Genomic DNA, 25,004 nt, shown 5'->3' with positions numbered 1-25,004 from the left:
TGGCTTGTAAAAGAGATTGATTTGGATTAAATGGATTTCCTCGGAGGAAGATATCTTGCCGAGACTTTGGCATGTGACTGCATATTCTGGTATAACACTCCTGTTTTTCTTTTCCTGACAGAGATCTTCTCTTTCAGCAGGCTTATGGCAATGTGATAAGTGTTTGATAACTTACATGAGAGGAGAATAAGGAAATAGAACATGGCACTAAAGTCTGGAGCAATGACACAATACATTGACCTACTTCTGTAATGCCTGCTAACTTAACAAATGACTTTGTTTCTCCTCTGGGAAGACTTTCAAAGTGTATGTCTTTGTGTATATGTGTAAATGAGTGTTTTAGTCATCATTCCTTGTTCTACAGGTCTGCTGAAATATTTGTAGAAGGGAGGTGACAATGGATTGATCTGTCATCTTGACAGATTTTTTTTTTTTTTATCTCTTTCAGCCTCACTAGCTTAGGCTGCTAATGACTGATGACAGTTTAAACTGATCGGACAAGTTTTAAAGATAAATTTGCCAATTCTTTCCTCCACCTGTCAGTCCCCCAACCCCCCCCCCCCCCCCCACCCCTCTGTTGTTGTCTTAAAACAGCTTTGTCAATGGGAATTTGATGTGCTCCATTGGCTGTAATAGTTGCATTTCAAAATGTTGACATTAGCGTCCTGGAATTAGCCAAACCATAACCTTGTATACCATCATTCATGTTAAAGTTAGAACAAAAAATGTAGGTGAACCTCTTATCTCTCCATCTTTCTAACTATCTTTCCCTCTCAGTGAAGTGGGCCTGTTATCTGAGGCCTCTTTAATGATATGAGAACACTGTATTTGCAGCTCCAAATTTGAAGGGGCGGCCCCGGAAGAAGAAGCTCTCCATTTCCCAGCGCAGGGATTCTCAGAACCATGATCACACCCAGACCCAAACCCTTAAACAGTCCCCACAAACCACCAGTGAGTCTAACAGTCCAGAACCCAAACTTCAGATCAAGGTATAGTACAATATACAGTTTACTCTCATCTTGCTGTATGCCTATACTGGTGCACTTAAGTTTGAGGCAGTATAATTTTCTGTCAGTTCACACGAATGAAATTTGATCCAACATCATAACTTCTCTCACCACCAACCCATGTAGTTTACAGGCCTTACTGTTTACAGGAATGCGTTCTGCATAACTGTAATTAGAGGAAGGCATTCAGAGTGACTGTGAAACAAATTTCTAAAGAAGTGATTTGTTTTAACAAATATATATTGCTCATCATGCTAATCTTATGACTGCAGACTTGGTAAAATAGGTAAGGAGTGGCTGATCATAAAAGGCACCTGACTCTGTTTTTGGGTTTAATCATTTACGGCACATGCAATTTTAAGGTTGGAATCTGCTGATCCACAGATCTGATCTGTGAATTTGACCACACCTATTTCAAATTTGGCTGTCATGGGTATTAACAAAACAGAAAACAAAAAACAAGCAAAAAAAAGTTTATGTAACCCGAAAATTCTAAATTGTTTCAATAATAATTTCCTCTAGTTTATGAAGAATAGTATAACTTTTGTCGTAAAATATTATTATTAATTTATGTATTTATGTTCATCTCCAGAAATTACATATACTTTGTACAGTTTTGCAGCCATTAGATCTATTTTCACCCGTCATTCAAAAATGCTTATATTGTTCTCAGCAAGTCAAGTGTGTCTGTGTCAAAATGGTTTGTTTCATAACTTCACCTGTCTTTTTTTGTGGTAGACTCTGTCACTCGTTAGCCTAACATGACCTAACTGGTTGAGATTAATTAAGGTTAAACAATGAGAGGCGAAACCTCAACAGAAATATCGCTGAACCAACAATTGTATTTGTCGTTAATCATACTAATAACCTACAGCACGCAGAGGAGCAAAAAGGCTGTTACACAGTTAAAATAGCTTTAACCACAAAACGTCATATAAGACTAGAGCTAAGGAGAGAGACAGATAAGCTTTTGTGGTTCATTTGAAAATTGTTTTTGCTGTACAACGCACATATAAGACAAGATTTGAACTTATCATTCCTGTACACCACTTGCCTGTTACAGTATGTCTTTGAGTATGTGTGTGTGTGTGTGTGTGTGTGAGAGAGTATGCGCGCGTGCAAGTGTGTGCACTGGAGAAAGTGGAACAAGCAGTGGTTGGATGAAGCTGTTGTTACCACATGAATTATTAGAAAATAACACATTCCTTGTTACTACTTTAAATGTATGTTTTTAGAATCAAACAAAATGATTTTTAAAATGTAATATGCATTCATGCATTTATTTTGTTTGAGATCTTCCTTGTAAAAGTCATTGTGAAACTGTATTTCACAGTGCTAACACTTGTAGTGGTGAATGGATTCTTTCATTAATCTCAACCTCAAAATAACCATAGAGAAATACAGCTCCTTCTGTTCTGTGATTGAAGTGAAGAGGTTTCAAGATCAGTCCCTCCATGTCAGTATAACTAAGGCAAAGATGCATGTCTATGACAGGGATGTGTGTGTGTGTGCGTGCATGTGTGTGTGTGTGTATGTGTATGCATTACTGTGCATTTATTGCACTATTTGTCTCTATCTCTCCATCCCTCCCTTTCATCTCTATAATATCCTGCAGGTGAAAGCAAACTGCAGAACTGTGATGTCCAGACCCAAGAATGGAGGGATAGGAAAACGGGCATCTACAGAAGAAGGGACAGGAGAAACACAAGAAAAAGGTGATGCTGGATCAGCAGAGGAATGTGGAACTGAAGAGCAGGCCTTTCTTGTAGCACTGTACAAATACATGAAAGAGAGAAAGACTCCCATTGAGCGGATTCCCTATTTGGGCTTCAAACAGAGTGAGTACAACGGTCCCCTCTAGAGAGACACTTCTACAGCATCTGATCCTATACTAAGGCACAATGGAGTAACTGCCTAACGGTTCAATATATTATGCTGATAAGATGTGTATTGTGTATGTTTTAATCTTTCAGTTCAGAAGCAAGTGTTGAGAAACTGTTGACATAACAGTTTTCCCTGTGTAATTGCATCATCATTTGTTTTGCTGGACAAGTGATTTGGCAGGCTAGACAGAGTATTAGATTTAGTGCAAACTTCAACTTATGACCATCATGACCATGTTCAGCTCTGTGATTTGTTTTGATGAGGCTACACACACACACACACACACACACACACACACACACACAGAGTGAAAAGTGTGTCAAAGAGAAGTTGACAGCCAAATCGAAAGCAATAGCAAATGTCAAAAAGTGTGTTATTGTCTTTTGTTTCGTTGTTATTTGGGTTTTTTTTTTTGTTTTGTTTTTTTTTTCTGTTGTTTTTTTGAGTCAGACATATAATGACTTAATTACGAGTAATTGAGAATAACAAGAAATATGAGTGATTCAAGCAATTGGAAATCCAGTTCATTTTATCCATCAAGATACCAAACGTAGATCTGTCTGTTGCCAAATTATTTTATGGTTTTAGTGTTGAGGCAAAGCTATAAAGTATGGTTCCACATCTTCCTGTATTTGTGTGTGTGTGTACACGCACATATGCAATTCTCTGCATGTTTGTTTCAAATGAATGCAGGCTGTGGTTAACCTTGACACACCCTCCTCCCCTTCAGAGACTTTTAATGGCTTGATATGAAAAAGATGTTAATCTCCACTACAAAGTGGCCCGTCTTAAGTAGGTCATTGTGCTGAAGATGGAATGAAAGCACAGTAGTACACCCAGTGGAGTCTGCTGCCTTTACTCTGCTCGGGCATAAAGCCAAATGCTTTATGTACAAAGCATGCTCTGCATAACAACCACATAAACATCAGATGAATCCGTTCATTATTCTCCCCAGTAACTCTCGAAAAAGCTTGTCCTTGAAAACTGGGATAAGGGAGTAAAACTCTGAACAGAAAAGTAAGATTGAAGTAAGGTTAGATGAATTACATTCAGGTTGACTCTCTCTGGATCATCTTAAAACACTGCTCCATCTAAGTGTATAACCGCTCGGAAAAAATATTGATTTAGTGGAAGAGGTCATTTAGAGAGAGTGTAGTCCCCCATGTTTTCCTTTGTCTCTCCTGTGATGGTTTGTTTAAAAAGTCTAGTTTTAAAGGCAAACCAAGCATAACAAGAAAAATAACATGGGTTAAAAATACAACTTGAAGTATATTTGGATGGATATGTGGATGGATTCATGATCAAATGGAAAAATGGATGGACTGGTATCAGCAAAGGCAGGGCGAGTGAATTAAGTGACTAACATGTTGTTTATTGATTGAAAGTTCTGTAAATGCAGACATTGTTATATCTTTACGGTAGAGTAGGGCAAGAAAATATTAATGAGAGGGTGTAGAAATACTGTAAGTTTCTTTCAAATGTTTTTTATCTGACAATCACCTCCTCCCTCTCTCTCTCTCTCTCTCTCTCTCTCTCTCTGTGTGTGTGCATGACAGCAGCAGCGGCAGAATAATGAAATCAATAGTAGCAGATGTGGAGATAGTAAAATGTCAGTTTGACAAATGCTAGGCTTTGTGTGAGCAGTGATTGAATTTTGATTGATTTCTTTAAGGATCCTTTGACTCATTTAAATTGAACAATACAATGACACAAAGAGCCTATGTCAAAAATGCCTATCACAAATATTCTCTTTAACTTTAAATACTGTCTCCTGTATAGATCAGGGCTCTTAAGTTGGGCCTGATTTCAAAACCATGCCCTGTTCATGGCCCAAAAAAAAAAATTTGGCAGCCTACTCACATTTATGTCTTTACATTTATTTAATTATCTTTGTATAGCTAACATTGTAGATGTCTATAATGCTGTAAATAGGAGTGAAAGATATGCTAAAAAGTCCCAGTGCTGTTATCCTGTATATTTCAGTGCTCATGGAATGCCTTTTGTCCAATCAAATTACTCAACTGGAACTAACTGTTGTATAATTTCAATTTGATTGTGATAGCCTCTGGGCCACTGGAGATTGCTCTCGGGCCAGGTTTGGCCTTTAGACTGCCCACTAACTAGGACTGGTATAGGTTGTTAAAGTCATATCGTTTTGCAACTATTTTTCAAAGATTTGTATGTTATGTGTATGTTTGGCTGTTTTTGTCTGATTTTGATTTTAGTCTGATCCTATTCAACTTAATATTTGTTGTTCTTCTAACAGTAAACCTTTGGACTATGTTTCAAGCTGCACAGAAGCTAGGAGGATATGAGATGGTAAGTGTCTCTCTCATATCTCAGTTTATTACAGTACCATTTCCCTGTATTCATAACCAGTAATATCTCTTGCCTCCTGGTGTCCAGGCTGAGGCCTGTTTCTACTTTGCCAAGTTCTTTTTCTTCCTTCTTAAACTTTCTAATTTTGGTACGGGCTATGTTTTGTCCAAATTTGGATTTTGTGTTTCAAGGGGAAAAACACATTTCTTCTCTTCCTCTGTTCCCTGCATTCTGAGGCAGCAAGTAAAGCTCATGTTTTGCAGAATGACACTGTTGAGTCTTGGCAAGGGATCCGACATCTGTTCAGCACCTCTCAGAGCCAACAGTTTTTTTTTTCTACCATTGCTAACATTTTGTCAGTGGTACATATTGTAATACAGCTTTTTTTTAAGTGTTATGATAAGCAGAATCAGATTTCCCAGAGACAGGCACTAGAGCTGCAAACAGGAAATGAACTTTTTGAGGGTTTTTCTTTGAAGTTGGTGAACAAAGGAAACTGGTCTTGCTGTGCAGCTTTGCCAACATGCATGAACTACTATGCATTGTGTTTAAGGCATTTCAGGCTTAGTCAGATATTACTAATGTAATATTAATTCTTACTACTGGAAGATGTGTGTTTTTTTAATCTCTTTCCTCAGATGTTTCTTTTTATGAAGATCTTAGTGGTCACTGTGATCCATTTTAGAGAGTCAGATTCGTAACAGATCCTGTCATTAACTACGATGAATCATTGTGCTAAATGTTTGGTTTTAGCTAGCTTTGTGATTAGCTGGTATGGAGAGTTATTCTAACCACTGCAGAAAAAAAAACATATGTAGTGTAGTCATATTGCTGGTTTCTAATTGTTCTGTTACATCATGGGTTTTTTTCCTTTACCTTCTCGGTACTTGTTAACAGCTAATACTTTATTCCATTTCAACAGAAACTACATAGAGATCTTCATTTCTGATATCCAACGTAGCTTAAACTGTTGTAACATAACATATTGAAGGTGTTTGATTTTCTTCCTTTCTTAGATCACAGCTCATCGGCAATGGAAACATGTGTATGACGAACTGGGAGGAAACCCAGGAAGCACCAGTGCTGCTACCTGCACACGCAGACACTATGAGAAGTAGGTTCAGTGCCCATGATTTCCCCTCTGACTGGTCTCTAGTGTGAGTGATACTGAATACTACAAATGGAGCGTTATTGGATTGTGGTAAACTGTAGCAGAGCAGAAAACGTGTTGTGTGGTGTGAGATTGCTGTGAAAAAGAGAGAGTGAGACATTTTTACTGTGCCCCAATCTTTCAGTAGCTGCAAGTTTAATTAATGACATTTATTTACCCCAAAGTGGAGCAGATCTTTGAGCTGGTGTTTAGTGAAAGATGACTGTGGTGTGTGGGTTTACGATATGTTCTATTGCCCTCCTCCTTGGTTACCTCTTTGTTTTCATTTAATTGAGGGCAGCTGGATTTCATATGCAGTATAAACTGCATATGAATGTTAGTGGTTTTCCATGAGGTTTAATGCTTTTACCCTAACAAGGGGATATTTTATTGAGCATTGAAGCTCTACTGGTTGCCTCCAGGGCTTTCTAAGAGAACTCAAATCCATTTTATGTTTTTGTGTAGATTCTGTACTTTGTGTTTTGTTCTAAACAGAGACACAATGCTGATAATAGTTTATATTTACTCTGTTGTATGTAATCGAGCTTTTTAGTTGTATAATTAGCAATATATTGTTTATAATCATTATTTTATTAATGCTCATATAATCATTATTTTATTAATGCTCATATGGAGAGACCAATTACATTTAGCAAAAGAAATGTAAGAAATTTTTTAAAATAAGATAGAAAAAAGATATTATGACCATGAAACAATCCATTCCTTCCATTTCATTATGGTTTTTTTTTCTTAATGTGTTTTTGTTATAATTATCTGTCTGAAATGACCTCTCTAGTAATGTAATGTCCTGTTTTTGCTGAGCACTCTATGTGTCTTACAAAAATGTTCGCTTTTGCATGAATGGTCCTTGATGTCAGCACCTAAGCAATTTTGGAGTAATCAAATTGTAAATTTGTAGTCATGGCAACAGTAAAATTATTTTCAAATCGTTTCAAGTTTCAGAATACAAAAAGGAGATAATCAGGTAATTTCATTAACCTTGGTTTTAATTCACTGTGTCCATTTAACATATTTATTTATTTCAATGCCTTAATGTACTTTTTATACTTTCTGTTCTTGAAGTCTACATTTCATAGATCAGAGGTCGGAAATTTGCATGAATTAGGAAACTGGGATACATAGATTTTTTAGGTAAAGCAGAGATACGGAACCCCCCTCTCACTCACCTACGCGCTCTCTCTCTCTCTCTCTCTCTCTCTGTGTTTTATTGATCCTTGTCTTGAATCCCCTTCAGAATTAATGTTTGCTTCCATGCTGGAACGCCGTGTGCTTCAGGGAATGTGATCCCCTGCGTTAGGCCGTGAAGCCATGCTTTAAGACCACTATATCATTAAATATGGCTCACATATGATTTTCACTCGATTAGCCAAAGGAATGAATGAATATGTTTGACCACTCGTCTAAAACACGAACACTTCTAGAATACTATTTTTCAGTTGTTAAAATAGCAGCCATTCAGGTCCATGGGATAAACATGATTCAAAGGCCGAGAAATATCACTCAGTGCAAACAGCGCTTTTTATGCCTGACTGAATTACGCATCAGAGCACATCAACAACAATACAGCCTACTTCTTAAAAAAGCAGTAAGTTATTGATTTATCGGATTAAAGTGTTTGCATCCGGTATTGATAAATTCGTTTGATGTATATAGTATTCCTACACGTGTGCATGCAGTCATTCATTCATTAAATCAGTCTTTCATATACGTGTATGCAATTGTATCTTCATCTGTATTAGTTCAGTCGTGTCCGTTTATTTAATTTGCGTGTTGTGTTGTGCAGTTCCCTCTAGTGGTTATTTTTGGGATCACATCTAAATTGCTGATCATATCAGCCCAATCACTCACTTTCCATAACGATGCAATTAATAGTGACAATATGTCATAATGTTAATTGCCGGCCACAACGCATTAAATATCAGACATTGTTGGTGTATAATTTAGCCTCACTCGTAATCTTTTCACGGCATCACTGCTTACACAGCCTAATTCATTGTTTGGCTAGTCTTGTTACGAAGGAAGATGCTATCTGTGCATGTAGACTACGTAATAGTTTTTCAGCGGCAACATTTGTTCATTCTTTCAGCAGAACAGAGAAGATCTATATTTTGTTTTGGTCGTAGCGCAGTTTCTCTCTCTCTCTCTCCCCTCAAAACGAAAGGATTACATAAGGAGTCCATGTTCTTGGTGCTTGTTATTATAATTGTTATTATGTAAGAGTCTTCTGGATAAGGAAGTGCGGCTGCGGGTGGAGACAACGGCATTTAGGGAACTTGAAGCGTCAAGCTAAATTGTTAAGCTAAATACCCCCCAGCTCTCCAGCTCTGCGTCGCATATGCAATCATGTGACTTTGTTGAATTAACTGGTTTAGCGTGTTTATAATGATTACGCCGTTTATCCTTGATTAACATTAGCTAACAGAGTTAAGTAGTTCTAAGGGGGTTGCATTCTTAATAGCAGAAAATTCAGTGTGTCATACTGATCTATGCAAGTTCCAAGGAATCTTTCTTGAGTGTGCAAACGTGTGTCTCGGTTCTTTTAACACTCTCTCCTCCCATCCATCTCTCACTATTATTGAATTGTTCTGGATCTCTGCAGCACTAGAGGCAACGTAAAGTGTCATTTGAAGGGCTTCTCTGCCAGCTGGTCTTTTCATTGGAAACATTATAAGGACATTATATAAACTCCTTAAACAGGCATAAGTATCTCTTTCGTGAGAAGACTCTGTTGTTGTTACATGTCTTTCAAGCGCATACATCTCCCCTCCTCTGCATATGTCTTATATGCACTATATTGGGACAGGAAGACATATTCCTGTCATTTATGGAGTTCAACTGTAATGGTAAATGAGAGGTCCTTTTTAAGTCTCACCGGGAAGATGACATGTTCCATGTTCTGTTAGAGCAATAAGGATTCAATGAATTTCAAAGAGCTAAGAGTCTAATCCTGTGATGATTAATGACTGTGCCCTTACATCTCTCTCTCTCTCTCTCTCTCTCTCCCTCTTTCTCTCTCTCTCTCTCAGATTATTGCTGCCTTATGAAAGGCATACTAAAGGTGAGGATGATAGGCCTCTGCCCATGGGCAAGACCCGAAAGCATGACCCTGGTGAAGTTACTGAAGGAGGGAGAGTCAGGGGGTTGGCAAACAAACGACCCAAAACAGGACAGAGCCAGGAGCAACTCAGCAGAAGAGATAAAGACCCACACTCAACAGTCAGTTACTCCTCTTCTCATCTCATCTATCTGTCTATCTATCTGTCTATCTATCTTTACAATCCAGCTTGCTATCTCTCTCACGCAAGCTTAACAGAAAACACAACAGGTCTGTTCATAAAGAGCAGACCTGAGCATCATACGGCCCATGGGCCGGAACAGGCCTTCATGATGGTTCTGCCTGGCCCATGAGAGCTAAAAACTGAAAGGTTGATGCCGAATGTAGAGTGTTTAATAAGTCATGTACTGCTAAGTATTTTTTCACTGAAGTTAGCAGTAAAGCTATATGCTTAGTTTGCAAGTATTACTGACATTCTCAGAAATGAAATTCAACAAGTCAAGATACAGAACCTCTCTCGGTGATGATAATCTGTTAGCTGTGCTGTGTATAGCAACATCAGGAATTACACCTGACTTTAATTCACTAGTTCAAGCCCATCAGAAACTTGATTCCTCCAACTGAGTAAGTTAGCAAAACTACCCATGGATTGTAATTTGAATCACAGAGATCTGTTCCACAGTGCAGTAAATCAAACAGTTTTAATAAGATGCTGTTTGGAGTGATTTTCAGTATAATAAATGCTGAAGAATAAGTACACAGTATGTTTAGATCATTTAATCTGATGGCATCACAAAATTTGTTTTGGCCCCGGCAGCAATCTGGGTTTCTCATGTGGCCCCACAGGAAAAATAATTGCCCACCCCTGATATAGAGTGTAGGCCAGTTTTTGATGAACAAGCTATTTATCTTTTGCTGTATTCCCAGCACCTAGCTAATGTTTTAAATTGATGCCTCTTAGCTTTATGAGCTGTAATATATATGGAAACTGTTTAACATAAAATAAGTAAATCTCATGTGCGGTGCCTTAACCTATTGCTTGTGACTAATAGTGTGTCTGTGTGTGTGTGCGTGTGTGTGTGTGCATGCGCATGCATGTGTGTTTTGCATACGTAGGTAAGTAGTGACAGCAGTGAAAACTGGACCACTCAAGAGTCTGTGCAGGTCAAAGGGGAGCAAAGAAACATAAAGGGAGAGGAGGAGGAAGAGGAGGAGCTACAACTGACTGTTAAAAAAGAAATGACTCTAAATGACAAGAATCCTCTTCCTCATCTGCATCACCATGACAACAACTCACCCAAAATAACTGAATGGGACAATCAGGCCCACTTGGAAAATCCGGTGCTGAACACTCTGGGAAAAGTAACTGATAGAGACCGACCCAATGGAATGGTTCCCAAAGCCTCTTCACTTTCATCTTACCCCAACTGGCAATGCACCAAGCCTGGGCACATTTCTCCTCTCCCCTTTGGTACTGTGGATGCACCAGTGGCCAGAGAGACTCAGCTCCATGGAGATGTGGTCGGCTTAACAGCATCAGCAGTCAAACCAGGCCTCCCAAATCAAGATGGTATTGTCTCTGGTCTTCAGACAAATAACACAGCTGCTTCTAATGGAGGTGAGGTGTGTGGCACCCCCCTGAATACATCGTTGCATCCAAAAATATATCCAGGGGTCATGTCTCCTCTTGCTAAGAAGAAACTGTTGTCTCAGGTGAGTGAAAGAGGGCTGACGGTGGACGATTGTACTTTTGTTCCTCCTTTCCCTCCCTCTGCCACAATGAGGAAGAGCACTGTGTCTGGAGCCAGCTGCTCTGAGGATCCAGTCAAGCAGCGGCTGAATGATTCCTCCAGCCCAGAGACGGCACTACTTACCAGGCCTTCCGTTATCCAGCATGCCCATAAGCTTAAAAAACATTGGAGCTCTGGTGAGTCCAGGGCTACAGGAGAGCCAGGAAGGCCAGACACATTCTCACAAAATGTTTCTCAGCTTCAGAGTCCCTTCCAGTCTCACCCACACGCTCAGCCCCTAAGGAGCTCCAGTCGGGACTCATTCCTACACAGGATGGAAGCCCAGGGGAGCAGAGAGGAACCTGGGGAAAATCACAAAGTTCCACCTCTTCAAGAGCCTGTTTATGTAGGTGACTTTTACTCCTCATCTTTCATGCACAACCTTTATGGACATGCAGGGCACCAAATCAGTAAAACTTACACTCCAGGGTACCTGAACAGAGAAAATCAGGCTAGAGGGAGTGACAGGAACTGTAAGAATCTTGCACCAAAACCATGTGATGCCACCCAGATTTGCTACACACCTCCTCCACTGGGTGAACAGAACAGAGCATCACCACAGGACACACAATTTGTGGATGAACCAACAGATCTTAGCCTTCCCAAGATCTCTCAGCCTAAACCATTAATGTGTGGCCCTCACCGACCCACAATACTCTGGGACTCAATGGCAAACTCTGTCTCTTTGAGTGGACAGCCGGTAGTACCTGGTATACCAGGCACCCCTAAGAAACTTGCCCTTGACACCTCTCAGAATCTTGGGGGATGGAGTGAAGGAGGTAACACAGGACACAAAGTGAAACAGGACAGGGGGTACTCTACAGAGGAGGTGAAAACCACCTCTCAGTTAGCAGGAGCTGCACGTCATCTTAAACGCTCTCTAGAAGAGCCCGGAAATGCAGTAGTGCCTGACAGGAAGATTCGGGCAGTATCACCCTTGCCAGCATCCCGGGACTGGGGAAGCAGTGTTTCTCAGACTGCAGAGCCAGAGGTAGAGACAGTCAAGTCTGCTGAACCTGCTGTCCATCTCAACAGCTACACTTCAGATGGGCATAAGTACCCCTTGCCCACACCCTTACTTGGAGGGCTTTATCCAGCAGGGACATTTGCAGCACATGAAGTGTGTGAGAGGGGGTTGAGTCTAGCCTTGGCACAGCCTCACCCATTGGCACTCCTGAAGGGCCAAACCACAATGTCACCTTTAATGGCTTCCCCTTTCACCTTGAATGCACTGATGATGCAAAGACATCTCCTCAGTACCCCGCATCAACTCTATCGTCCTCTACCAAATTCAGTCACTCCATACAGAGACCTGCTATCTCATGGACTGTATTCACTCTCCCCCCTAAACCCACACCCACCATACACTCCCCTACAGCTGCCATCAGTACAGCCAGGCACCAAACTCTAAATCCTCACCCCTCAGGTCACAAAGTCATTAATTTACCTTCCTTATATGAATGTACAGCCCACATCTCCTCTATTTAAAAAGATAATCAGGCTCCCTCGCTAATGACACATGAAATCAGGTGTTTTTTTGTTGAAGGCATTTCTGCACCCCTGAACTCAGACATGAGCGGGTCAACCACAGTGGGGTCAGTCCTGCACATTAACCGATTTTGAAGATTTTGTCCAGAAACATGCACAACTGTTTGCACATTAAATTATATCTGGACAATTAAAGTTTCATCTTGCTCACTCAACGTTTATTGTAGTCGAATACTTGCATGAGTGTCCTTTGAAGACAAGGCAGGAAAAAGGGTTTCAAAAAATCTGATCACAGTCCATTAAGTTGGATGAAGAATAATGAATTCTCAAAGGACTGTGAGAGAACACATAACTGGTGCTGTTTTTTTTTTGTTTTTTTTTTGCAACACTACCACTGTACATCACAGAGCTGCCATAAGTGTCTATATGAGGTTTACAGTCAACAGAGTTAATTTAATCTGTTTACAGCAATTCTTTTATGTTCATTATATACGTTTTTGTATTATTATTGTTATTATTATTATTTGAACATGTTTAGGAGACACTGCACTGTAGTTCCAGGGGGAGGGTGCCCCTTGATGTTCTGTCAGGTTCCATTTGTCAAGTTAAAACACTCTTTGGTATATGTTAGGTTGTAAAGCTGAGAACATGTTCAGACTTGTCTTTAGATTCACTATCTACCTGCACTAGTACTTCAGCCTGTGGTAAAATACTTGGCTCACAAGACTTTTAATCTTAAAGAATTAAATTGAGCCTGAGAGAGCTGATATGCAGATGCGTAATATCACATTGTAACCCCACACCACAAGTGAGATAACCACAAACATTTTTCTGATATATCCTGACTACGAATCCACAGCTGTATTGATCTGTTAAATCAGCTATATTGGCAATTTTTCCTCTCTCCATTAGAAGTTTTCTTTCTTCACTCCATTAGAAAATTTCACACAACTGCAATGGTTATCTGTCACTGTAAATGCAAAAGTATTTGTAATGTATGTACTGTATATTGAATAAAAGTGATCTGGTGTTTTATAACATAGAATTGATTTTTTAACTGCTCACTGTATAGAGAATTACAATACCTGGATTGTCACAATCACTTTGTGATGTTAGTAATTTTCTTGCACAAAAAAATAAAAATAAAAATGTTTTTGTGCCATCTCAACACTGTTAAATGACTTTTAACACAGATGAAAAGGCTGTGTGTTTACATTTAATATTCTGTTCATTTCTGCACAGAAAATAAAAACCATAGTACGAGTATTTGCTGAGTTAAGAGACAGGGTCTGAAAATATCACTACTTACTAAGCCATATTTTAATGTATGACTTAAAAACTTAAAAAAAAGGTAAAACTGAGCTCAGATGTACAATTCCAGGAAGAAGCACATATGTCATTATATCAACACAGAAAAAATTGCACATAGTGTCTTGAGAACAGATGATTTAATTTATCTGAAAATGTTAATAGATGTTAACTCTGTGCGCATACCGGGATTTCACAGAGCCGTCCTGAACACAAAATAACCTTAGTGGTAGGTCTAACACCCAAGCTGCCTCATAGCTCCCTGTCTCCCCCTGTAGTACAAAAGCTCTCATTGCACAGGTAGTGGTACAACCAGACTAATCAGTCCACGTGCAAACACAAGAAAGTGATATGAAAACCTTTTTTTTTTTTTTTGTAAAAAAATCATTTGTGCTTTAATAATATAAAGTTCCAGTAAGAATATATTTATGGACACCACAATGAACTGTGCATCATCAAGAAAATGGACAGCATTCTTTGAACACCAATTTTCAGTTATGTTCTGGCAAGTGTAAAGAGTGAGATGGCTAGCACAAAACTGCACGTTAACAATTTAATGGTTGGGAAATAAATATTTGAGGAATCACTGATCAATAGAAACACTAGCTTCATAATATAATGCTCATTTCCACATGCTCCTGGGTTGTATGCAAGTGTTCTTTTTACAATGGAATTATGTGTGTTCCTTCTGTTGTCTGGATGTATCAACAAAAACCACTACCATAAACTCTGAGCTTCTCAGTCCATTTCTCCATTGTTTCTCAGCACCATAGCTATATTTTGGGCATTCACTAATTATACTTAGGTGAAATTGGGCCAACAGGTAGTCCTGTGTCCATCAGTAGACATTAAGCTGACAAGCAGGAACATCCATATGGTGCAGCACCTCACAAAGAAGGAGACCAAGACATTTCTGACAGCATGGAAAACAGGAACCAAGGACTGTATGACTGAAACCAGTGAAAAAGGACAAAACAGACAAAAAAGGCACGTTTTTAAAAGTTTATTCAGTAAATCAGGAGCAGAAAATAGTTTCACAAGTGTTTCCTACACCTTATGGAAACACTGAAATATTTAATTAAAAGAAGATGAATTTTAGCATGAAATGACACAAAAGGTAATTGCAGAGGAAAAACATTTACTGGTAATATTAATGAATATGGTAATGAATATGGTAAATAATTTGAAAAAAAAAATCAAACATGGTGTCATGCTTTTCAGTATTAAACTATTTTTCTAGTGGTTGGTGCTGAATATTGTTTAAAATGTATCTTGTATTATATTATTTTTAAATGTAGATCCTGCATGCCCCCAGGGTCAAAATCTATTCCACGAAACATTGGCTGCATTTTGATACTGTATTGCTGTATTATTATTATTTATTTATTTATTTATTTATTTTTATTGCTGTTGTTGTTGTGATTTCCATTGCTGTTACTATTATGATGATGATGATGATGATGAGGATGATGATGCTTATGATTACATTTCTTTTGCTGTTGTTCTTTTGACAAAGAATGTAACAACACTCATATGGCTGTGGGATTGATGATCCACAAAATATTTGTTCAAAGTTTCAATTTATTTAAGATTGTTAAAGGACACATTGTTCTTGGATATATGAAGAAGAAGAAGGACAAGAAGAAGAAGAAGAAGAAGAAGAACTTTATTTGTCTCACACACACACACACACACACACACACACACACACACACACTGAGCAGTGTGATGCAGCCTCTGCATTTAAATCATCCTATATACCAGTAAGCACACACACTAGAAGCTAGGGGCCAGCTGCACAGGAGTATACATGTCTTTGATGGTGGGAGGAAGCCAGGGCATACCCAGGCAAACATGGGGAGAACCTGCAAACTCCACACAGAAAGGGCCTGAGATGACCAGGATTCAAATCCAGGGCCTTCTTGCTGTGAGGCAACAGTGCTAACCACTGAGCCACCGTGATACATGGCTATGTTGTTACCCACTTTCATTGTTCCAGGGCACTGTGATACACCAATATCAGGTTATCAGGTTTCATCCTGGGGTTTTTTTCTGTCAGTACAGGGCCATTATCAGGCTGTTATAAAACACTGAATTAATAATACACACAAAACTACCTTTATCAGGACATGACAAGCAGCTGTGATGTTTCTTTCTGAGGCTGGTGAATTTCTAAGTACTGAAGTATTTTTGAACTCTTGTATCAGCTTTATCTTTGTAATCTAATCATTGTTTGGATATGGTTACATGTTTCAAAGATGAGAATTTTTCCCCCATTTGCTATACACAACCCTTTAAACCTTTTGCAGAACATAGCTCGCATCCACCCATAAGGTTAAAATACTTAATGAAACAAATGTACACTGTTGAGGCCAAATGGGGTAGTCATGCACAAAACTTACATTTATATGCTTAAAAGGAGAATATAATAGGTTTTTTTTCATTGACCAAACTGGTCCTTGACAGGCCCAAAATTTCCTAATTAAGTTCTCAAGATTCCAGGTGTTTAAAGCCATGTTCACATTTATAACAGTGAAATAAAACATTTGTTTTGTTTTTTTTTTTAAATAATTTTGTCTCCTTAGCCTTTTGACTATGTAAAAACCATTCTAAAATACAACCTCACTTGGCTAAATGTGGTCCCTATTTTAGGTTCATGTTCAAATCCATCCAGGGTCCAACCATCCATATACATATTTATCTAAATTTGAGCCTGCTCCCAAATCTGGAAAAACGTCCATAAAAATATTACATAACAGCATCAAGCACAGAAATCTGTTATTATCTTTGCAATGAATAGGTATATGAACACTGAGAAAATAAATTTTAAGAAAATAAATTATAAAGAAAATAAATTTTAAGGTGGCAAACCAATAATAGGACAATGTTTACTCCTTTCTTTAGTAAGCCCATTTAGCTAAACAAGGCAAGCAATTCCTTTGTTGCTTTAGAATAAAAATTGGTCATTCTTTTTTTATAATCATAATCTCTTCTGTGTATTAATTAAAGAATAACAAATGTACAAGTAACATACTACTGATTTTTAAAAATCAGAGCAGGCTATGCATAATACTTTAATTCAGTATTATGAATACTTTAAGTCAAACCTACTGTTAAAACAGTTGCTAAGATTAGTGTACATTGAATGGTTAGGCTACAAGTTGCCTTGGCTTTGTTCACAACCTTGGATAACTAGCTAATTTGCACTTATTTGCACAAATTTATCCATACCGACTTACACAGAATTAAATACTGATCATGACCTAATGCTGAAAATGATCTCAGAAAGTATGTCTCTGGCATAAAATCTATGATGAGGATGAGCTCCAAAAAATGTTGTTCTTGCGATTTTTAGTTGATGACATATGACTGTTATTTTGTGTATTTTTTATGTTCCTGTTATCTGAGGGTGGTATGTATGTGTGTGTCCGTATATATGTGTGCCTATGCATGCTCATCAGATTGTTATGAAGTACCCTGGGGGATGATGGATGTCTGGAGTCTCTGTAAGCATTATTTAGGTGGTCCTGCATTGAAGACTTTGAGAACCACCGCTCTAAAAGGAGAATTTACAGTGAATGTGGGCAGGGTGGCTGAGGAGGGGGCACACTGAGGAAGTGTCAAATCTGCTCTCTCTTTTTTCTGTAGTATAATTTTGGTTTCTATAGCAAAATGGAGATAAAAATGTTTCAACGCAAAACAAAATGTTTGCTTATACAACCTGGGGTGACCAGCAAGTGAACCAGGCTTCACATGGCCAACCCTGGCACATCCCCTGTCTGTACCCTTGCCAGACAAAGATAACATTTTAGGAAAGTACAGCCAAAAATCACACAATAAAATCACCAGTGTCACATTCAGTGTCACACTGGAAACTGGATGTAACTTAACTGTAGGAGGTAATTTAACACTGCTGAATGTACTATGTAACTACAAATTTAAGGCTATTTGCCCCAATTCTGAATCAAAAGTATGAGATTTAGTAATATGTATTTTTCATTTTGAGTTTTATATTTGCAAGTTAGCTTAATCCGTGCATTCATCGGTAGACTTGATATGAACTTAAATGAGATATTATCTGAAATGAGAGTAAATTGGCAAAATTATATACTTAATAATTGCAATTCATATGCTTAATAATCAGTCTAACCATAGACCTTGGAATGATATATATATTTTGGACTGGAGACAGGAACAATAATTTCAGCAGAGCTGGGAAAATAACAACTATTCACATGTGTGTTCTGTTAGGTTTCCTTGTAGGACAGCAGATAACAGATTATTTTTAAAATCATCATGCTTACCTTTTGATTAGACTATAGAGTGGTGTTGTGTATATATACGGGAGCCGATCCCACATTTCTTTGTCCATTCACCCTCGACCAAGGGGAAGATGAAGCTCCTGATTTTGGCTGCACTTCTTGGGCTAAGCTTTGCCCAGTTCAACCCAAACACTAAGAATGGGAGGACCTCCATTGTGCATCTGTTCGAATGGCGCTGGAAAGACATCGCTGCAGAGTGTGAGCGCTACCTAGCACCAAACGGCTACGGAGGAGTTCAGGTATGTATGAGTGAGAATCACTGACTGAGGCAAAATGAATGTTCCAGATGACTGAGGCCTGATTTTAGGCATACATAGATTTATACAATGAAAAATAGAGCTTTTCACGTCCAAGGACAGTTTTCTTTAGGAGAGGGAAGTCCATTCAAAATTGACGTTTAATAGGATGTTTTGAGGGATGTGGGAATACATGCTTGGATCCTTTACTGGTTTAAAGAAGTACCATTGTATTGTCCATGCTTATGCACTCAATGAGTGTAAAGAGAAAAAAAATGTACTCCATTCAAAATGCCTCTAATGATCTACCCCTAAACAGAGTTTATAAAAGTTGTATAGAAAAAGGCTGAGTTTTTTTTTTTTTTTTAATTAATCCTCTCTAAAATTCCCATGTCTGGCTGATGTACACGTCTGCTCACTGAGTGTGAAATTCTGAGAAACCCTGACATGTTTTCACTTTTTGTCTGTGTTAATGGTGTTGATTGAACCCACAGATCTCTCCTCCAAGTGAGCACATCATCATCAACAACCCCTTTAGACCTTGGTATCAGAGGTATCAGCCAGTCAGCTACAAACTTTGCTCCAGATCAGGAACTGAAGCAGAGTTGAAGGATATGGTTACTCGATGCAACAATGTTGGGGTAAAGAATGTCATCATTATGTTAGGATTAGTGAAACAGGTGCCTGTGGAGACATGTATTATTGGTGGAAAAAGAAATCTTAAAATCTCAGGCTTTTGTGTAGTTTTTTACACAAAATAATTGAAGTTGTCAGTTTTGTTATGTGATTGGTGAACATCTCTGGGAACAGTGTAGAAAACAGAAGAAAAAGAAAAAACAGTTATGTCAAACTTTTTTCATTTTTTAATTTCTGTGTAAATTGTTTCAAAAGCATGTACAGCATTTAGATATAGAACGTGCTTTGTTGGACATACATAACTTCAGATCTTCTCTAATGTGCTGTTGTAGGTGAACATTTATGTGGATACAGTCATCAACCACATGTGTGGATCAGGTGGTGGTGAAGGAACACACTCCTCCTGTGGTTCATGGTTCAGTGCCAACAAAAGGGACTTCCCCGCTGTACCCTACTCCAGCTGGGACTTCAATGGTGGCAAATGTAAAACTAGCAATGGAGAAATTCAGAACTATCATGATATATACCAGGTGACATACGCTTTTGTTTCTTTATGTTTTGTGTAAGTAGTTTTTCTTGCAACAGTAGTCAAGCTTTTCCTGTTAACTGAAATGTTCTATTATAAACAGTAGTGGTTAAATTATAATTATAAACAACCCCCTGTATTGCATTATTCTTAGAAGAACACAGTTATACTTGCTCCAGTTACCTGTCCTTCTCAGTTGGAAAAAGTTAGAAGCAGTTTAAAGCAGTATAGTTTGGCTAGACAAACTTGATTATCTAGGACAGCTAGCAAAACTCATTCTTTTAAAAAGTCTTGTTTTGAGTGTTAGAGATGTTCATACCATGCAAAAGGTAACCAGTGGACTGTGCTGTTAAAAGGCTGCAGTTGACCGCATATAGCTGGTAGTATTGTTGAACAAAGTTATAGTTACAAATGACTATATTTGTTGACTCAGTACTCAAATTCATTTGTATATAATAACATTTTCTTGCTAATGCAGAGGAGATTACATCATACAATAGCCATTATTTTACATTAATTTAAAATGATCCAGTATTAATATTAATTACATTCCATGACAGAACATTTGGAGGTGGTAATAAGTATATCACTGTGCCCCTTTTGAACTGTCCACAGGTGAGAGATTGCAATCTTGTTGGACTTCTGGATCTGGCTCTGGAGAAGGACTATGTCAGGGGGAAAGTGGCCGCGTACATGAACAAACTGATCGACATTGGTGTGGCTGGATTCAGAGTGGATGCTTGCAAACATATGTGGCCTGGAGACCTGAGCAATGTGTATGGCAGACTGAAGAACCTCAACACCAAGTGGTTCTCCTCCGGTTCCAGACCTTTCATCTACCAGGAGGTATTTGTTTACCACTCTCAGATTTCTCTACATCATTGCAGCAAATACAGAAAAATGGCAGTGTGTGTTTGTGTGGCTTAGGTCATTGACCTTGGTGGAGAGCCCATCAAGGCAAGCGAGTACACGGGACTGGGAAGAGTTACAGAGTTTAAGTATGGTGCCAAACTGGGTGAGGTTGTCCGCAAATGGAATGGCCAGAAAATGGCCTACCTGAAGTAAGCCTTAACATGACTTAACTGTTATGCCCTAACTCTTACATCACAATAAGATGAACAATGACTTAAGTAAAATGACACAACAATACTTTCAATCCAAGTGACTGCAGTTTTACAAGCTTGGGTTCTTTTTTTCCCAGGAACTGGGGAGAGGGCTGGGGTTTCATCCCCACCGGTAAGTCCGTGGCGTTTATTGACAACCATGACAACCAGAGGGGAGATGGAGCTGGAGGACCTTCCATTCTTACATTCTGGGATTCCAGGTACCTTTTCCATAAAGCTAAAAGCAATTCATTTCACATATCCAAAGACAAAGTGAGATAAATGAGGAGCCTGAAGGATAACTAAGATTGTCGCAACTCATTTAACAACAGAATTACAACTTCCACTTATATTGACTTCAAAAGAGAGCTTTACCCTCACAGCAATGTGTAAGTTAGCTTTGTGCTCTGTGCAGGCTTTACAAAATTGCCACAGCTTTCATGCTGGCTCATCCTTACGGTGTCACCAGAGTGATGTCCAGCTACCGCTGGACCCGGAACATTTCGAATGGAAAGGTACATTGTTTTGCTTGTTTGTTTGTTTTTTTTAAAGTATTGTAATATAAAAGCTGAGAATGATAAGTTCTATTTAGACTTCATGTGAAAATTGAGTTAAATAATGTTGTTATTCAACATATCCTATCATCATATCCTAATTGTTTTTTTTTTTTCCTCAATTGGCTATCACTGTTTGAACCTGTAGGATCATAACTACTGGATAGGTCCTCCCAGCTATTCTGACGGTACCACCAAACCCGTGCCCATTAACGCAGACTCCACCTGTGGAGACAACTGGGTCTGTGAGCACAGGTGGCGCCAGATCAGGTGAGTCCTTCTTTCCCGCTGTCCAGTTTTTGATTTAGTCAGTGTCTGAACCACGCTTTGCTCATATCTGTATAAAACATCTATCTCCAATTTCAATTATTCTCTGTAGGAACATGGTTATCTTCCGTAACGTGGTCAATGGCCAGCCACTCTCAAACTGGTGGGACAATGGCAGTAACATGATCGCTTTTGGTCGTGGCAACCGTGGCTTCCTTATCATCAATAACGACACCTGGTAAGATAACATTTTGCCCAAAATATAATCCTAGGGACAGAATAGCAGGCTAAAATATTTAGTAACAAACATGCAAACCTTGTAGATCTTGAACACATAATTTTGTTCCTGGTCTAATTAAACACATGTATGACCTTCTTGTTTCTCAGGGAGATGACTATCACCCTGAACACTGGACTTCCTGCTGGCACCTACTGTGATGTCATCTCTGGAGACAAGTCTGGAACTAAATGCACAGGCAAACAAGTGACGGTTGGCAGCGATGGACGTGCATACTTCAAGATCAACAGTGCTGAGGCCGACCCCATGATCGCCATCCATGTTAATGCTAAGCTGTAAACTGTGTCACATAAATAAAGTGTTCTCCAAAGCTTCTTTAATTCACTTCAGTTTCATGTTATCCCTAGAGGGTTTTGTCTGTGAATGGCAAGATTGGGCAGGTTACAGGTTAACTGTTCAGAGACTTTAGTACAAATGGACCCATCTTAAAAAAAAAAAAATCCATAACCTAAGGCCAAGATGGTTTACAGCAGGTTTCCTCAGCTCTATTCCTGGGCACCAACTAGACAAGAAAAATTAGGTCATTCTTACCAACAGCATACTTACTTCAAGAAAACAAAAGCTCAGAAATAAGTGGATAAACTGAGGTGTTGAAAATGATCAGGTCCCAGGATAGAGTAAAAATGTTCTGTCTTGTGGGTCCCCATTACTGGAGCAGTTGTCAGCTTTGAGACACCCTCCACTTTACTGGGGTCATTAGACACCCACTTCTAATAAGTGATATGACCAAGGCACACTGACCTCTGTGTAAAAAAGTACTTTTTTGGGGGTGTCTAAGGATTATGACCTCTCAGCCTCACAAAAACCGTCTCAAAGCATTCCAATACAGTCTCCTCATTGGGCACAAACACAAGCAGATCATTAATTGGTAGCACAGCTGGCTTAGGTACAGTCAGCCCTCCTTATCCGCGGGTTCTGCGCCAGTGGATTCAACCAACTACAGATTGCAAATATATCTTAAATATATTTTAAATATTCTGTACTTTATTCTACGTATTTCTCTTTTGGGTCATTAAATTAAAACAATCTGTAAGTATTGAAAGAAAGAAAATGATATGTTGTTGCTGATGTGTACTATGTAATTAGGCCTACAATGGTTGCGTCTGAACAAGTAGACTTTTTTCTTGTCATTATTCCCAAAACAATACAGCATAACAGCTACTTCAATAGCATTTACATTGTATTAGGTATTATAAGTAATCAGGAAATGATTTAAAGTATATGTGAGGATGTGCACAGATTATTTGCAAATACTATGCTATTTCATATAAGGGACTTGAGCATCTGCAGATTTTGGTATCCACGTGAAGTCCTGGAACCAATCCCTGCAGATATGGAGAGCTGACTGTATTTGATCCTGGAGTGCAAGGAATTCCCCCAGATTCTCACTAGGAAGGAGGAAACAGCTTGAGGTTGAAAGCAGGTTGAGACTCTAAATGCACATTAATTTTGATTCATATATTGTTTTTTTCTGACTTTATGCGAATGAAAATGTTCAAATTCACCCGTCTTCCCACTGGAAATAGGTATGTTTCAAGATATCACTGTCCAGGTCACAATAGCAAAGTTTGAAGGGAATAATAACCATTTTCAATACTTTTTAGGCAATTAGGAAATATCACTTAGGATCCAGGAACCAAAACTGTGTTACATATGTTATTTAAGGCTGGGTACCGAACTTCGATATTTTATGGCACCGACCGGACTGCTTTGATACTATCGTGTATCGAAAAATGCCTTGTCTTTCGGTACCAAATTTCGATCCCTAAGGAGAAAATCTTATCAACGTCAGTGCGCCAATAAGTATGCAGCCTGCTTGTGCCAAGCTCTCATAATGCTTGTGATTGGCTGTCTACTGTAATGTTACACGAACACGTTGTAGAGGCATGCAGGAAAAACACTACGTTATGTCCTGAGTGTGTGTTGTATTTTGAGAGGCTTGTCTACAGTGTGTGTTGCATAATAGGTGTAAAAATGTCTGAGGGTGTGTTCACACGTCTTTTTTCGATGAAAAACGCTGGTCAGAGTATTTTTTCAAGCAGAAAGAAACGCTGGCAGCGTTTGTTCCAAAAAGCAGTTGAGAGCGTCTTTTGTTGCCATAACAACAGCAGCTAACAGACTAGTTTTGCTAACGATAATCAGTAAACACAAATACCAGAAACTCCTAGGATCCGTCCAATTTTACTCCAAACGGTGCCTTTATGGTGAATATTATGATACTGTTTAACTGTCGTACAGTTCACTGTGCTCAGAAACTAGCAGAATTAACTTCTCCGCCACTACCTTCTCCATTTTTGGTGGTTGTTATGGGAAACAACAGGTCGCACTACTCCGCTTGTGATTGGTCAGCTGTCAAAAAAGCGATCGACGTAGTTTTGTTTGACATCAAGTGACAGGTGAATATGCCGGGAAACCTGAAGAACACCACTGGCTTTGCCCATTAGACAGCTCAAGCCCTCATCTGCTTGATCATTCACAGGTACTGCCTGCTTTCTGAGCTGAGCCTTGGTCATTTCAATGAGAACAGGAGGACCTGTTTTCTGGTGTTTTATTGGCGGATGCTGTAACATATATAGACACAGACAATAACGTGGTGAATATTCTAAAGGACAAAGGATTCTAAAGGATTCTAAAAGGACACAACAGGCTCCTAAACAGCTAACACTGATACTGATGTTTAACTTTGCAAAATTAAGTATTTTCAAAGATTTCAATTTTAACTCTGTAACACATACAGGTTCATGGAACTTAACTCAGAATTCTTGAGGGTTCCATAGATATGTCTGCTGGTTGCATGACTTACATTAAACTCACCCTGATATGAGTTCACCGCTTGTTTTTGCAAATGGTGTTGGTTGATATCCCAAATGTCGCCTCCTGCTGAGAGCACCAAGGTCACTATCAGACCATGGCAAGAGAAAAGTTTGCCAATTAAGTTCAAATTGTGCTTCAGATCAAGTTGAAACTGATTAGATGTGAAGAATATGGTCACTCAGGAAAACAGTGTTGGGATAAAGAAAATTATCCTCAAAGGTGCAAT

General features: G+C 38.8%; 2 protein-coding genes across 2 annotated transcripts in view; both read left to right on the top strand.

Moving 5' to 3' along the window:
* LOC115822065 (AT-rich interactive domain-containing protein 5B) overlaps positions 1-13,176 on the top strand; it is a 39,599-nt gene extending 26,423 nt beyond the window's left edge. The window contains exons 6-11 of the mRNA XM_030785713.1: positions 835-989; positions 2,623-2,845; positions 5,158-5,210; positions 6,227-6,324; positions 9,408-9,597; positions 10,553-13,176. Of these exons, the coding sequence (XP_030641573.1) occupies positions 835-989; positions 2,623-2,845; positions 5,158-5,210; positions 6,227-6,324; positions 9,408-9,597; positions 10,553-12,637 (2,804 nt within the window). The 3' untranslated portion in view covers positions 12,638-13,176. The remainder of the gene's footprint in view (positions 1-834; positions 990-2,622; positions 2,846-5,157; positions 5,211-6,226; positions 6,325-9,407; positions 9,598-10,552) is intronic.
* A 5,239-nt stretch (positions 13,177-18,415) lies between these two features.
* LOC115822088 (pancreatic alpha-amylase-like) lies at positions 18,416-22,244 on the top strand. The gene is made up of 10 exons (XM_030785746.1): positions 18,416-18,583; positions 19,075-19,221; positions 19,549-19,746; positions 20,358-20,588; positions 20,670-20,803; positions 20,944-21,066; positions 21,261-21,360; positions 21,548-21,669; positions 21,779-21,904; positions 22,054-22,244. The coding sequence occupies exons 1-10, from the start codon at positions 18,416-18,418 to the stop codon at positions 22,241-22,243; spliced, it is 1,539 nt and encodes a 512-aa protein (XP_030641606.1). The 3' UTR covers position 22,244.
* The last annotated feature ends 2,760 nt before the right edge of the window (positions 22,245-25,004 follow it).

This window comes from Chanos chanos, chromosome 10 (genome assembly GCF_902362185.1).
Source record: "Chanos chanos chromosome 10, fChaCha1.1, whole genome shotgun sequence".
Classification (NCBI taxonomy): domain Eukaryota; kingdom Metazoa; phylum Chordata; class Actinopteri; order Gonorynchiformes; family Chanidae; genus Chanos; species Chanos chanos.
The sequence above is the reverse complement of the archived record's forward strand: the minus strand, read 5'-3'. Positions and strand labels throughout refer to the sequence as shown.